Source organism: Acromyrmex echinatior, chromosome 2 (genome assembly GCF_024713525.1).
Source record: "Acromyrmex echinatior isolate Ae372 chromosome 2, ASM2471352v2, whole genome shotgun sequence".
In the NCBI taxonomy this organism is placed as follows: domain Eukaryota; kingdom Metazoa; phylum Arthropoda; class Insecta; order Hymenoptera; family Formicidae; genus Acromyrmex; species Acromyrmex echinatior.
The window spans coordinates 2822600-2838621 of NC_141853.1; the positions used below are offsets into that span (position 1 = coordinate 2822600).

The window sequence follows — 16022 nt, forward strand, 5'->3', positions numbered from 1 at the left end:
GGAAGCTGATGAACTCAACGTAAGATGTATATGACTTTCCCATTATCGGATAGAAGCAGATGTGTTTCGCAATTATCATTGTGAAAGTAGTTTCTTCTTAATAATTATGAATTAATATACATATATAACATATTATCAAAAAAGAGTCACAAACTTTAAGAGCATAAAATAAGTAATAGAACAAAAAATAAGTCAAAAAGGTCTAATAAACATAAGTTCGGAAACGAATGATTGTCAAGATATTTTTTTGTTTAAAGAATGCATTTCCTTCAAATCGACTTAATGATAATGTAACGCAGAAAAAACGAATTTGCTGTTTATTTTTTAATTGCTTTTATTTATTTTTATTATTTTTAAAGTACATGTTCAAAGTCTCCATTTTCTATATCCAAACAAGCTTTATATCTTCTAAAAAAAAATCACCCTCATTCTCTCAAAAATTTGAACAGATACTTTAAAAATAGTAAAAATAAATAAAAGTAATTAAAAAATAAACATTAAACGCGTTTTTTTGCGTTATATTATTATTAAGTCGATTTGAAGCAAATGTATTGTTTAACCCTGTATACCCTGTATAAATAATTGGCGAGCAGCCTATTATTATCTGCATCATATCGTAGTGCAGAGCGTAGAGTGACCTGCATGATTGCCCTTTGTGTCAAAAATCCAGCATTCAAATCTACCCAGCACATTTTATTTGGTCATCACCCCTTGGAAAGCAATAATAAATCTCCGAGGATATCTTTGCCGTTTGGATTCGGCGTTAAAAAAAACTGTAGATCCCATATATCAGAATAGGAAAAGTTGGAAGAGGCCGATATTCAGCAGTGGATGAAATTAGGCTAATATAGATATTATACATGTATAGTTATGTCCAAAATTATTAAGCAGTCTATTAATTAGCGATTTTCTAAAAAATAACAAATTATTTTTCTTTTAATGATTTTAGGAATTAGTTGAGATTCATGCTTGTAGGTGTATTTTCTTAAAATTTTTGTTGCATAGATGTGTTTAAAATGTCATGCTAGTATATATGATTTTTAAATAAAAAAAATAGGATTATGATATTGTAAATTATCGATCCACAAAGTCTTGATTTCAATTTCATACAATTAAATATTTATAAGTTCACTTAAAGAAAAAGAAAATGCACTTCAAAACAAAACTTACAAATTGCAATTATGAAAGAATGGCGATAAGTAATAAAATTCACTTGCAAAAAATTAATAGAGTATAAACATGTTCAAAATTATTAGGTATCCTTATAAATTTCTTGATATATAGAAATAAAACAAAGTTTATTTTAACAATTTTATTTATTAATAAAATAAAAAATAATTGCAGAAGTTATAAAACAAAAGAAAAATGTAATCAAATATTAAATATTGCTAACAGTTGTATTAATAAATAAAATTGTTATTAATATTTAATAACAATTTTATTATACTTTTCTTTCATGTTATAACTTCTTCAATTCTTCTTGGTTTTATTAATAAATAAAACTATATTAAAATAAACTTTGTTGTATTTATTTCGATCTATATATTAAGAAATTTATAAAGATTTTAAGAATACTTAGTAATTTTGGACATGTTTATACAATTATTCTGTTAATAAAACAGAATCGCACATATCAATTAGTGTTCGTTTAATCATAATGAGTATCTCATTTATTCGTATCTTCCGTGATATCCTTTCTATTGCAAAGCAGTCTGAATCTTTCGAATTTGGATTACGAGCTGCGCAATGAGCTGGAACAATCTCACCGCAAGTACCCGTATCCGTGCTCAAAACCATCATGATCCTCTTGTTGAAATACCTCGAACTCGCCAGACTGCACTGATCGTGCTTTGTCAGCTGGATCGACGTCTGAGGCATTAATACATATCCCCGGTATACATCCCGCCCTCATCTACTTCGGAAGAACAAGCAATCGCCGACCTCGCGTATCTCAGGATACAGGCTCCATACCACGAGTGCGCGACTCTAGCTACCGTTAATATCGGATTCTTCGATGCAATTTACGAGGGAACGCCGCGAATTCAAGGAGGTCGTTTAATCCGAAGCCAAATAATCGCACGAAAGCCGTGTCGTGGCTCGTACATTTCGTGGAATGTTTTCTAACCCTGTGAATCCTTTCAAGGAATATCACGTCTCATCTCATTATTCGGCCGAGTCTTCGCGTGTATTCGTTGAAAAGATATTAGGAAGCTGCAACTATGCGATAAAATACCATGCTATTTTACAATGTTTAATAAGATTCTTGGTTATTGCTTCAGTACAAAAATGTTTACAAGAAACAAGTATATTAGTTAGAAATTACCAAAAAGAATGTTAATTAAAAAATTTCTTTATCTTACTCTCTAGAGAGTAATAATAAGAATATATAGTACGTAGATATAGTAAAAAGAAGCTACAGCATTAAACGGATAAAAATCATGACATTTAATTAATTTACTCGTAAGAGAGAAAATGCAAGAGCGAAATTTAAGAGAAATTTATCTCCAAAAAAATAGTAAACTCAAAGTTTTAAGAAGAAAAATCTATAAATCTTACTTATATGTAAGTACAACAGCTCAAATCACATAATAGTATAGAACCATAAGAATTAATAATGAACATTACTGGGGAAGTAATTCTCAACGCACGTATCCAACGAGCTAGCCATCCCACTAAAGAGCGCAAATAAATTTTCTCGCAAGAAATACGGTCCTGGAAATTCGATGTTCCGTCTAACTACAGTGCGGTGAGAGTAAAAATAGCCGTTTTATTGTTGCGAATTAGTGAGGCGTAATAAATTGAAACTTGTAGCAGCGAAATTTTTCTAACTAAGCCCGATATTTCTAAGGCATGCGCGGGAATAGGCAAAAAAATACGAGGACGCTTTCCATCATTAGAAAATTACTGTTATACTAACGGAAACTCCTACTGCGACAATATTTTACACCTCTATAGGAACAGACGGCTTTAGGGAACGATAAAAAGTTTTCGCGAAAGAGCTTGACGCTTTTTATGGTTTCACCGACAATATATCTTCGAGAATATAACGTTGTAACTCGATCGAATCTGGAGAAGTCGTGGCTTCTTACGGTTCCTAATTAATGACCGGAGAGAGGGAAGAGCTATCGGAAGCAGCGCGAAAAAGAAAGATTCTAACAACGGTTGAATGCATAATTTTTAGTGGAAAACGGCGGCATTATTTCCTAAGGCCGATGAGAAAGGTCGCGTGGGACCGGAAGAGGGAAGAGGCGAGGTGAGGTACAGACAACGAGAGAGATCGCGGAGGTGCGGGAATACTCTGGGGTTAGTTCCAAGCGATTTGGCTCTCATGCGATTTAACACGAGAACTATTATAACTCGATATAGATATAACGCGGTTGGTGCATCCCGTCTCTCGCTTGTGCACATATATAATCGCCCGCGCGCGTGCACGTAGATGTATACGAGCTCGCGCTTGCGGCACACATTATCGGTCGTGCTCGTCTCTGTGGTGCCATCGCATTATTATGTGCCACGACTACGACTGTAGTTAGCGTACCATTGTAGTTTAAGCCTTGGAGAACGGAGTGCGCGCGCGAAAGCTCTGCTTGCGAGCTTAGACATTTTCGCGTATTCGCCAATGTGATGTATATAAACGCGACACCATATCCTGTGTCGAGAATATATTATACAAGTACAGGTTACTCTATTCTCTCTGTCTCTCTCTCTCTCTCTTTCTCTCTCACAGCACCATCGTTTCGATTAACATATGTGAAATGATCAAACTAACTCGTCGAACTCGTTTGCGAAAGATATTTACGCTCATTTACAAACGTTTATGAAATTAACTGAGCATTTGTCATATTTCTGCGACGGAAAATCGAATACTTGAAATCCTGCTCACTGAGAGAAAAGTTTTTGATATTTGTGTAATTTATTACCATAATTAAATTATAATTGTTGTTGTTATTATAATGTTGTAATAATAATAGCTGCATGTACAGTTCTATTAACAAATATATGTAGTTATAGTACCAAAAATGATTGTAAATTATAATTACTGTTATCATAATATAATGGCATATTACTACAATTTAACTTGTTAAATTCAGAGGTGCCAAATGATTTACGGGTTATCGCCATATCGTAATCCATTGCTAATATACCAACGTTTCGTGAATCTTGCCTCTCCTGTTCATTTCATCAGAGCGAGAGTTCACTGACTTGTTAAATTATAATTTAATCCTTAAATAATTCAATGTGAATTATATATATATAATTATGTATACATATATATATATATATATATATGTATATATTTTTTTATATTAGTTTATTAGTTTAGCAGAAACGCCTATCTCATTAATAGGGGACTTTCCTTTATATATATATATATATATATATATATATATATGCATATATACCACATTCGTAATCCTTCAAACGAATTGATGCCAAATTGGTTTTCCGGACTTATAAACACAATTAAACTACTGTATTAATAATATCATGAATTAAATTAAATTAACAAATAATTTTTAATAATAATTTAATATTTAATCAAACATCATATTAAAAAGATGTTAACATGCTGAAAAATTGTAAATAAATAGGCATTATAAGTATTTCATTTCTAATATTGATTATGTTCTCACATGTGCGGTCTAAAATAAAGATTCTTAATATTATTTATAATTTAATCATTCTTTACGTCAACATATTTGTTAATAGAACCGTACATATTTATTATTGCTAATATTATATCAAAAACTATGGTAACATATAATTACAGTGACAAATACTAAAAACTTTTCTTTCAATGCTTACAAAATATAAAGAGTTTCAAGTGTGTTTAATAAAACTTCGCTGCTTTTTCATTTTTCTCTTTATATTCACCGAATAGCTACGATCTAAGCAGCAAACAAACTGCGCTTGATCGGTTCAGATCAGTTCACATAATATTGCATATACCTAGAGAGTTTTTCGTCTAAAGTTAAACTGAATTCAGTTGCACTGAACGGACTCGGTTCTTAACGCGACGCACGGGGGTCGTACACGGAAATGGGGGTTGTCGTAGTTTTCGGAATTGCTTGAACTTGCTTTCTCTTATAGCGTTCCGTATTGTCTGCGACGAGCTTCGTTTTCCCCCTCACCATTGTGCTGTAATAATTATTTAATGGCGGCAAAGTAGGCGAATGAAATTAACAAACTATTGGAAGTAATTAGATCCTCGACGGAGCAAATTAAATGGCTTGCGCTCGACGAGCTATTTAAATGATTATCCCCGGCCTTTATCGTTAGCACCATTCCGAGCAACCCCTTTCTATCCTTCTGCTTCCTATGGTAAAACCGTCTTAGATACGACGAGCACCCAATAGTGAGAGAACCGAAGCTAATTATTCCGACAACTATTTCGAAGTTTACGACTGTCGATCGGAATGTCTTAGCGCGTGGAACGAAATGCACGGCCGAATATTCGCGCGAGTTCCTCTCTACTTCTCCGTTTTCTTTTTCTAGAACTACTAATACTACTTTCTACTACCAGCATTTCTACGTACGCGAACGTGCCCAGGAATACCAATCGAAACACAGCACAAAAGTCCTGTCAGAACTCAAAAGTTCGCGCGTACCATAGAATGAATTTTCTTCCGTGTTTTATTTCTTCGGGAGAAAAGAAATGACGACAGTTTAAGCGACGCACACTACATCAGATTGAAAGAAATGCTAAGGACAATTAGGAATATTTGCGTAGAAATCAGTTCTCGTCTTTAATCCAGAACGCGATTCGAATAACAGCGGAATAAATAACTGCTGTCCGTTCTGACGTTTCAAGAGAAACTTATCTCAATGAAAACTATTTGAACTACGCCTAGATAGACGACACGTTAATGTACAAAGCTGCACGAAATCAGTGGCAAGGCTATGTGGTAACAAAATTTTAATCACGACCCACCGCCGGACTCTCGTCCCGACAAAGCAGAATATACGTGACCACCGTCCTGACGAAATAGTACAAAACAAGCGGAATTGACTGCCGGAGCAGGGATCTTGCGCTATTCTGACTCGGCGTGACACAATCAGAATACGGCTTCACGAGGGAAGATCAAAGCGGCTCATGGGCACGCGATGTGTGTACGTTGCTGGATCAACGGCACCGAGTGCCGCGTGTGTGACTAACATAATCAAGCCGTGCGAGACATCAGAGCCAAGCCAAATTAGCGTTATAACTTTGTCGTAGCTATCACGATCTCATACATCGGTGATGAAAAATACGAATACAGAATACGATATCGCGAAATGTAACGATTGCATTAAAAAAAAACCTGTAATTAACGAAGTTATAATTAAAAAAAATATATGCACTAAGTCAATGAGAAATATCATTATCAGAATTAAAAATTTCTAGTAGCGTGCATCGTATCACGTGCACGTACATATGTATGTATAGTTTCAAAGCGGTTATCTAGGCCAGGCTGTTTTTTTTGCAATAATCACAAAGAATGACAATTTAAATATCAATTTCGTGATTTACGTTAAACAGAGGTCGACACGAGAGATGACACTGTAATATTTGAATGCCAAAGGCGGCGATTCATGTGGTAGAATTTAGTATATGACGCATGTTTGTATCTCTGTCCGCGAGCATAATGATTAGACCATCACGGTTGAACAACAGGGTATTGCGAACCAGCAATAACAAAGGGACATCATAACCGACCAATTTTAGTGCTCTTCCACTGTAACACCCACGTATTGACCGATGCTTTGACCGTACTCAACTTTTACAATGGTAAAGCATTATTGATTGCAATCGGGTTCACCATTTCGATAGCCATAAAAATATTATGGCTCATAGAATACTCATCGTCGATAATGCAATGCTGATGCACTATTTATTATACAGTAACTTCACGTTGCTATGCTATGCTACGCTTCCACAGAGTAGAGTGGAAATTTATTATGTTGTGGCAATAATCCTTTGAAAAGGTTTAGCAATGACAATGGATTTAGTAATAATAAACATAAATACAATATAATTGACAATTTAGTATAATAATAATAATAATGAAGTTACACGGAAAATGTGTTTTGAATAATAATTAATAAAAATTTTAATCGAATTTTTCCCTAAATAGAAATAGTGTAAGAATGCAAGGATTTTCTTAATTAGAATGTTGCATGAATCATTATCGTCGTAAAAATAACACATCACCACTTTCTGTTACCAAATGCTTAACACATGATTAATTTGTAATAATTGCAAATTTAAGGCTTTGTAAATGTATCTTTGCGAATATTCACAATCATGTTTGGTTGGTCGATCCTAATTTGAAACATATAGAAACTGTGGGCAGAAGCATGGAAAACGAGAGAAGTTTCGTCGACAACCCTCGGAGAATGTACCTTACAAAGCAGCAGACGTGGCAAGAGAGAGAAGGGTAATGGGGGGAGGCCGCACCAGAGGAGAGCAGGAAATTACGTCTCCGGACATCCGTTCGTTCGGCTTCAGAGCGCTATGGCACGGATCTTGAGAGAAACCGGCGGCTCCTTTAGAGGGCGAGTGCAAAGGCGAGAAAAGGCCAACAGGGCACGAGCAGGAGTCAGGAAAGGGCGGCAAAGAGAGAGAGAGAGAGAGAGAAAGAGAGAGAACCGTAAGGAAGGCCGCGACCCGTCCATGACCAGGAGCAAGACTACGGAAGAATACTGGGACACGAAGAAGAAGGAAAGCGGAATTGGTTGCAGTGAATATACCTGACATTCGTCTTTATCTAAGTGTACTTTGGGAATGCAACCGGTGTAACGAACACGGACACGTACTTGCTGACGCTTTACTTACATTCGGGCCGAGCAATCACGTATGAAACGCTATACCCTTACAACGACTGACCCGTATAACACTTGTATCGAACACGCGCGAATACTATAACGTTTATCTCGTTTTACTGAAACAGAGATCGCTATTTCTTCGTGAAGAGCAAACGATCCTTGATTGTACAGCTCCGAGTACATTCCGCCTATCTCGGCGCTAATACGTTTCTGTGATTGCGGTGCCTACTTGAAGGCACCGCACTGCGAAACGTTCGCTCTTCGGTCTATATAATGACAAGCAAAGTAAACCTCATCGGTTTCGAGTACTCATTTACCGCAAACTATCCTAGTCTGAATTAGTTTCGAGTCACCCTCGAGCGTCTTTCCTAACGTAAGATAGTCGCTATAATTACCTCAGCTATGGAGAGGTTGGCGGCAAAGTTGACGTTTCTTGACGTCGATACTCTTCGGACGATTAACCTTATCGTTCGCTCTGAGCAATGGGAATAGAGACAGCAATACTACTATGAGTTTTCGCTAATTCCTCATAATGTAAGTCCCGGATTATGATGGTAAATTGAACCGAGACATTCGATCAAAGCAATATCAGAAGCTATCGATCTAATTCTTCATCTGTCTCTTCTTTATATAATCGAAAATTTTTCACATGACCCTATTTAGTCACCCTTCTCGCTGTTTTTCCAGCTGGTAGCAACGGAACAAAGATAAATGTTCGCGTACCAATACACGCTGTCTTATGTACACTGATGCGACAACAGAAGCGTGAAATGCGAGGTGATTTATCAGAGAAATTTGTTCCACGATATTTTATTCTTCCTTGTTGCCAATTAGAACATGACAATACGATTGAAAGAATTTATCGCGCAAAAAAGCCGCAAAAAAGAGATTTTTTTACGTAAATAAAAATAAAATGAGCATTAAAGTAATACAACTATATATTGTAATAAAAATTGCAGTTTCGTTTCATATAATAATAAGATAATAATTAATTTGTTGCTCTAATATATGTATATTAGAATCTCGAATATTCATGAGATTTTTGTTCATTGATTAATTTTCTGGACATCAGATTTCGAAATCTTTCTTTATTGTGAAAGAATTAAATTGTTCTAATATTTCATTTCAAGGTACTGCTAACATACTTAAGAATTAAGAAATAATCTAGACAAATAATCTGCGAATCCAGATATCGTCTCTTTCTCGTTGTATAGTGAAAATTTTCATGTTATTTCAGCGATAACGTCGTAAAGCGAAAGTCGTAAGCGACTACGAATCACTGACATTCAGACGATCCGAGGAGTTGAAAGTAAATCTCTCATAATAGTCATAATTATGACTGTAGGACTCTAAATGCATTCGGTATCGCCATTTTCTGGATTTAAAAGTAGACGCGAAATATTGAAACAAATCTCTCATGCGAACAGAAAGACATAAAGAAAGACAGACGAAACGAGACAAAGAAAAAAATACAAAAAAATATACAGGAGTAAGACAATACCGTATGGAAAGTTTTCAAATTTGTTGACCCGTATTCTCGAGTGAAAACAAAAAAAAAATATGGCAAACGATAAAAAAAAGATCGCCACAAAATAGAGCCACATATTTTTTCTTTTAACAAAATAAAATAAAATAAAATAATAAAAAATCAAATCTCAATTGAGATAAATCAAAACAATAGATTTATGCCTTTTTGAGTTAAATACAGAATGTTGGTGAAAGATAATTTATTCAGTTACTTAACATCTTGTCTCTTGGCCATTTCTATCCAAGCTTCGAATCCTTTTCGGTGTCAATCAATGATATATGGTGTCAATCAAATGTATCGTTCCAACGAAATTATTACACTTCCCAGTATACCTAATGATCATTAAAGCGCATAAATATGAGATGCTAACTACCCAACGTAAGAATTATCTGAACATTTGTGCGTTTTAACAAAGATCATCTGGAGACACTGGTAGTATCTCAACGCTAAACATGGCGCGAGACACTGACTTATCACACCGAGAAGTGTAATGATTTCGTTGGAACGATACATTTGATTAACATCATATCATTGTATTGACATTAAAAAGAATCCAAAGCTTGGATCGAAATATACGGCCAAGATGTTAAGTAACTAAATAAATTATCTTCACATCAACATCTCATGTTTCCCCTCCTCAAAAAGGCATAAATTTGTTATTTTAATTTTTCTTTTAAATTGTAAGAAACTCTAATTTTTACTATTCTTTTTCTCTTTTTTAAATGATGACGTATTTCGAATAGATAAGCAAATAGAATCGTCGTTACAAAATAATGTTATTTCAACCAAGTAATGTAGTTTCAAACTAGATATCGCTCCTATTGGAATATCCGCTCGTCTCATTCTCGTTATTCCGTCTTTGCGTCGAGAAGTAATAACTAGAAGTGGGCAAATCTCGAAAAGCTCCGAGAGTCCGCGTGGCTAAATTGAACGGGAGGACGAGAGGCGAGAATCGAGGTAAAATTGACTCGCTACCTCTCGAGAATGACCGGATCGATTAGACTTCGTCGAGACGATGACAGGAACATCGTCGACGACGACAGCTTCGGGAACATCTGTGGTTCGACGTTCTTTTATGATTCGTCGAACAAGAGAACAAAGAAAGCGGAAAAAAGAACGGACCGATTGGACATGCCGTTGGAAAATCTCACTCGTAACTTCTTATGAAAAAAGCTTCGTATCCAGAAAACCCATTGTTCGCGACCAACGTTTAGCTTAAACGCTCGTGTTTCAGACAAAAAGACTTGTACCTCTCTATCATATTAATTAAAGTTTCCAGTCACAAACGTGCGCGTATAAGTGAAATATTAATCAACGCGCAAACATAATAATAAATCATAATAACGTGCATAAGATTGACGAGATATTTCTCTCGCAACCATTCAAATACTCAAAATACATGGTGATCCATTAAGTCTACGAAACGAGACGCGCGTAATTGTTATCCGGCGCAAGCTGTTTATTGGTGTTTCTCTTCACCGCGAATCTCGCTACCTGACGGTTAAATTCTAGAACGGCGCATTCAGCGTCGCGGACAAAAGCGTCACATCTGAAAACGCGAAGCACTCACCTTGGGTTGCCACGAAGAGCAGCATGGTGAAGAGCGTTGAAGCCATTGTTGTTGGTGAGGGTGATGTCTGCGGCGTGGTCCAACAACAGAGCCAACATGTCATCCCGTTTCTTAGAGATCGCATCGTGAAGAGGTGTGTCACCTTCGGAGTCCTGCAACCAAGAAAATATTCTTCTGTCACGTATATTCCATTTTCCAATAATTAGAATACATGAAAATAAAACATGCTAAAATTCCGATAAAAATAAAATAGATATTCGTGTAACACAATGCAGAATTTAATTAATCACTTCAATGAGATTATAAGTATTAACAAATAAATTTAAAAAAATCCTTTTTACTTGTTTGCATTGTTAAATTAAAAAATTATTAATTTTTATTTATTCATTTAAAATACTTTAGTTTTCAAAATAGTTTAGTTATTTAATATATGTATCTTTTTCCGAGAGGTAATATTTTTCGCAATAAAATTAGTTACGGATTTCAAAATGTTTAAAGATTATTATAAAAATGCTTATGAGCATCAATAATATTAAATTGTCAATTAATTAAATTTGTAATATTATTATTCTAGTTCTGTTAGGATTGCGTTTTAACACTAAAAATAAATTCGAGGCAGTTTGCAGGATTTATGATATATAAATACACATGAAATTGTTCCAACACTATAGATCCAGCTTGACCTTTATTTTTTAATGATTGTGTTGTTCACATCGCGGTCTAATATGATACTTGAATTTGCATATTTTTTTCCACGTATGTTATATGTCAAACACATAACGCACGTATGTCCAATACTATGCGCATTCCGATAATCTATCGTTTCCCTCTGTTCCACCAGAATCGTTAATCTTTTCAGGATTTGTAAGTCGTTTTTAACCGAAAAGAATTCAAAGACAGGATCACCGTAGATAACGAGTGGAACCGTACTATTCACCTGGATTCTCTACAGAACTGGATCAATGCTTCGGCCAGTTTTGGCTCCGGCGGTTACGATTCGAACGATACCTATGAGCTTCAGTTGGCGATAAAACGTACGGAAACAGGGGCCATCCATTAATGCCGAACAACGCAGTACGAACTCGTCGCTAGCAAACAAATGGATGAACGAACGAACGAACGAGTGAACGAACGAACGAACGAATGAACGAATGAACGAACGAGCGAGCATAGGAATAAACACTACAACATGGGCCGATGTAACGCGTACAGTTCACAGACAATGCAAGTATTTGCGTTTGAAAACACGCGTGATAAGAATGATAGACTTTAGAATAGCTGCCACAAAAGCTTTTAACAAGCGCTTGAAAAAAATAATTCTTTTCGCTGTTAGTAGTAATTCTGTCGTTTCAAGTATAACAAATAAGGTTAAATATTTTCATTCAAATTATGAATCTACTAGATTGTCTCTTTGGGAAAAAAAAATTTTACATACTCTATGCCGTCGATGCCCAACGACAACAATAATTCACTCGATGAAAAGGCGATATCGGAGAGTATCGTTTTTACGATAAATCGAAAACGACGAAGCGTAAAATAGCATCTGCGACAAGCTCATGACGATGCTCGCATTCCGGCGTAAAAACTAGGAAGAGCGAAAAGCTTCCGCGACATCAGCCATTGCCGGCTGCGTAAATAATAGGGCATCAGGCACAGATACTTTATGGGATCAGTTGGAAAAATCCTTTGTATAACTCCAATAACCGTGGAGGATAAATCTGCCGGCGCTGTCGAGAACCGCCGGCGCTATCTCGCGCTATAAATGCTGGCCATGTGTCACGCCACTAGGTAAGGGTAAAGGTGAGAAAGAGAGAGATAAAGAGGAAGAGGGAGAAGTAGCGGGAAAGGTGGAAAAGAGAAGGGAGGAAAGCTGAAAACGGAAGCAAAGCGAAGAGGAAAGCGAGAGGTCAAAGGAAAATGCCGTCGAGGCGAATAGGACTAGTTGGGAACAAAGATCGTGCGACAATCGCGGGACCTTGTCTTATTTACCTCGTCGTAGAATCTCGTCCATTATTCTTGGCTATTATTCTTGTCGAGAAAAAGTAATCAAGAGAAATAGCGCGATGTAATAGCGTTAATTATTTCATAAATGCGCAATTAAACGAACAATTTTGCAAGCTACAATATAAAAATTGCAATTTATAGAAGAATTTATGAACTTTTACAAAGTTCGAGTAATCAGTTCGTCAATGATTGTTACCTACTTTCGATAACTACGATGGCTATGGTGACTGTCGACGGCATCCTTGATTTCTAAAGATTACAACGACTCAGCCGCGAACAAAGATTTGTACGAGAGAGACGAGAAAATAGTAGGTCCCTGGATGCGGACTTTCAATTTGCGACGCTGACGTGCTCTTTTCCATCGATGTGGTCCTTCTCCCATTCGATGTCCTCGCTGTTCCTTCTGGGAAAGGGTTTGCATTATAACCCCTCTTCTCCGCTCTCTTCCGAGCCATCCACCTTCTTTATATCTCGCCGCCGCCCACTCGTTTAAGTCCAACAAATGACATTCGATTCATACCACACGCGCCACAGATAGCGTTCAAATAACTTGCGAAAACTTTAATTTCAACATTTCTCTTCTTCGTCCACACATTCGACCGCAATCGTTTCATCGTCGCGATTCACCGCCGCCGGCCATCTCAGGCATCACGATCCGTTTCGAGACGCTCGATCATTCTTAAGGCCGACAAATTGCAGAGACTTGTCAAACGTAAGAAGTACAAATGGTCCTTGCGCGGATTCTTTGTCACATATCATTGTAGTTTGCTAGATAACGTGGTTAGAAATATAAAAAAAACTATCTACGCGACAATAATGCTACTAGCTATTTAATAAATTGAGAACGATAAAGACAATCGGAAGGCCAAATAAACGTTTTCGTATATTTGTTCCGCAAAAGAGCATGTTCCTCAAATTTGCTTTGGCTAAAACAGATACCTGGCGTCGGTGTTCGTTGCTATCGGTGACGCTATGTACAGATCAGGTAAACGAGCCAGCGAAATGAGAAAAGACAACAGCAACAGCGCAAGCGAGTAGCCTGGAAGTGTGGATGACAATCAGCATCGGTGTCGAAGCTAGGATAAAGGGGAAGTAGAGAGGGAGGAGGGGCAAATCGACGACGAGGACGGGAAGTCGAAGCGAGTTGATTGCACCGCAAATATTGACATCGCTAATTCTTCCCCAGACCCGTCGTTGGGCTCGTCGAAGACGACGAGCTAACTAATGAGAGCTTTAAGACATCAGCAAGACGTAAAGCAAACTTAGATTTCAAGTGCTGTTGTCACTCGAAATCGGAGGAACAGTCATTCAACGTGACTGACGAATACAACGTGGCGAAGCATCTCCATTGTTACAGTACAGAACTAATAGTATTTCAAGTACCGTCACTTCTTATAACACAAATGTGCCGGAATTAAATTGCGTGGCTACTTAATGTTAGATCTACAGGCTACGCACTATCACTACATTCCATGTATATTTGTATTTCCGTTGATGAAACAATTTTCAAATATATACAATACATTACAATATTACATAATTCAGTATTTCAATAATTTACGAAACTTCCATACTATTCATTCTTTGATAAAGCAATCCATTCGAACAAATGTCGAATCGAATTTTAGTAGTTTGACTATCCGCTCGAACGAGCTTTTAGATCACATCCTCGTCAAATCTAATGTAACTAGGAACGATCGCAAAGGCGAATCCTGCAGCGTCCACCGAATAAGCTTAACTCCTTTTTCAACGACGATCGATGGCGATTTCGCTAAGACCGAATGAGAAGGGATGAAGGAAAGACGCGAGTAGAGATAGAGAAAGAAAAAGAGAAAGAGAAAGAAGAGACATCCCTTCCGCTTTCGTTGTTAAATCATCCCCCGATTTCTTCAACTGGAGAAGAAGAGGGTAGGGGGTAGAATAGAATTCGAGTCGTGACGGGAGTCTGGGAAGATAATGCAGACCGTGAGAAAACGGGACGGAGCATCCTCGAAGTCCGCGCCCGCGCTTGATTGCAACCAACCTTTCTCACCCAGCGTTTCTACTTTTGAGGAGGAGACCCGGGGATTCCTTTGGCCGATGTACCGAGGAGACGGGATCGAGTAAAGGCACCTCGCAAAGACAAGAACTGTATGCGGGTCGTGTACGAACCCGGACGCTTACGGAAGAAGAAGAGGAGATAGGAGAGAAGTCTGGATTTCCGAGTAGACTGTGAAAATACAGAGGCTGCAAGATTCTCCGGCTGGCTAAATAAAAGCGGCAAGTGCTAAATGAATTAACTAACTCATTATATCGACTGTGCTTGGACTTGTTATTCGATTTTTAAATGTGCACGAAGACATTGAAGCTTCTGTCCGCTAGTTTGTCCACTATCAGAGCACACTGAATAAAATTAGACATCAAAATATCTACGATATTTGCACCTTACACAAATTTTTCGTCACTAGTTCCCTTATCTTCGCCAAATCAAAACATCGTGATTGTATTAATTATTCTACGAAGCAAATTTATATTAAATTATATTAAAATATAATGTAGTTGGAAATTCTAAATTTGATCACGAAACTAAAACGGTATGTATAAAATTTTAAATAACATTTCATTTTTATGAAGCCATAATAATAGTTAAGAAACTGTTATCTACCAAAAAACTAATTAATTCATTTATGTCATTCATAATGTCAAATCTCCATTTACATTTCCATCTCCATTTACATTTGCTTACGCTTCAAAATCGCATAGCAGTACATCATGTAACGAATGAATGACGTAGATGAGCTTAAAATAGAAGCACTTATTAAAATCATTGTACGGTAATCATTGCACGGTTCGCTGATTTTTGATCAATGATTCGTGATCACCACGGTTGAAAGTAATGTCGAATCGTAGCTATATTACCGCCACGCGTGTCGACGGATTGTAATCATTGTATAGAAACGTGACGTTGATTTTGCGACGAGTATATGTGCGTATACGTATGCACTGTCACGTATGGCTGACTGCACGCTTCTAACGACCCGGCTCTACTTGGCAACGTGAGGGTGAAGGCAACCCCGAACACGACACTCGTACACAGCCGCACAGTTGCATAATATTACGTTTATACCTGACATT

General features: G+C 37.0%; 1 protein-coding gene and 1 long non-coding RNA gene across 4 annotated transcripts in view; one reads left to right on the forward strand and one right to left on the reverse strand.

Moving 5' to 3' along the window:
- mib1 (E3 ubiquitin-protein ligase mind bomb 1) overlaps window positions 1–16022 on the reverse strand; it is a 427681-nt gene that overhangs the window by 365475 nt on the left and 46184 nt on the right. For both annotated transcript variants that reach the window (XM_011055213.2, XM_011055212.2), the window contains exon 9: window positions 10905–11056. In XM_011055213.2, coding sequence (XP_011053515.1) covers window positions 10905–11056 — 152 coding nt within the window. The remainder of the gene's footprint in view (window positions 1–10904; window positions 11057–16022) is intronic.
- The window catches only part of LOC147910399 (uncharacterized), a 66983-nt gene that overhangs the window by 9257 nt on the left and 41704 nt on the right, over window positions 1–16022 (forward strand). The window lies entirely within an intron of this gene.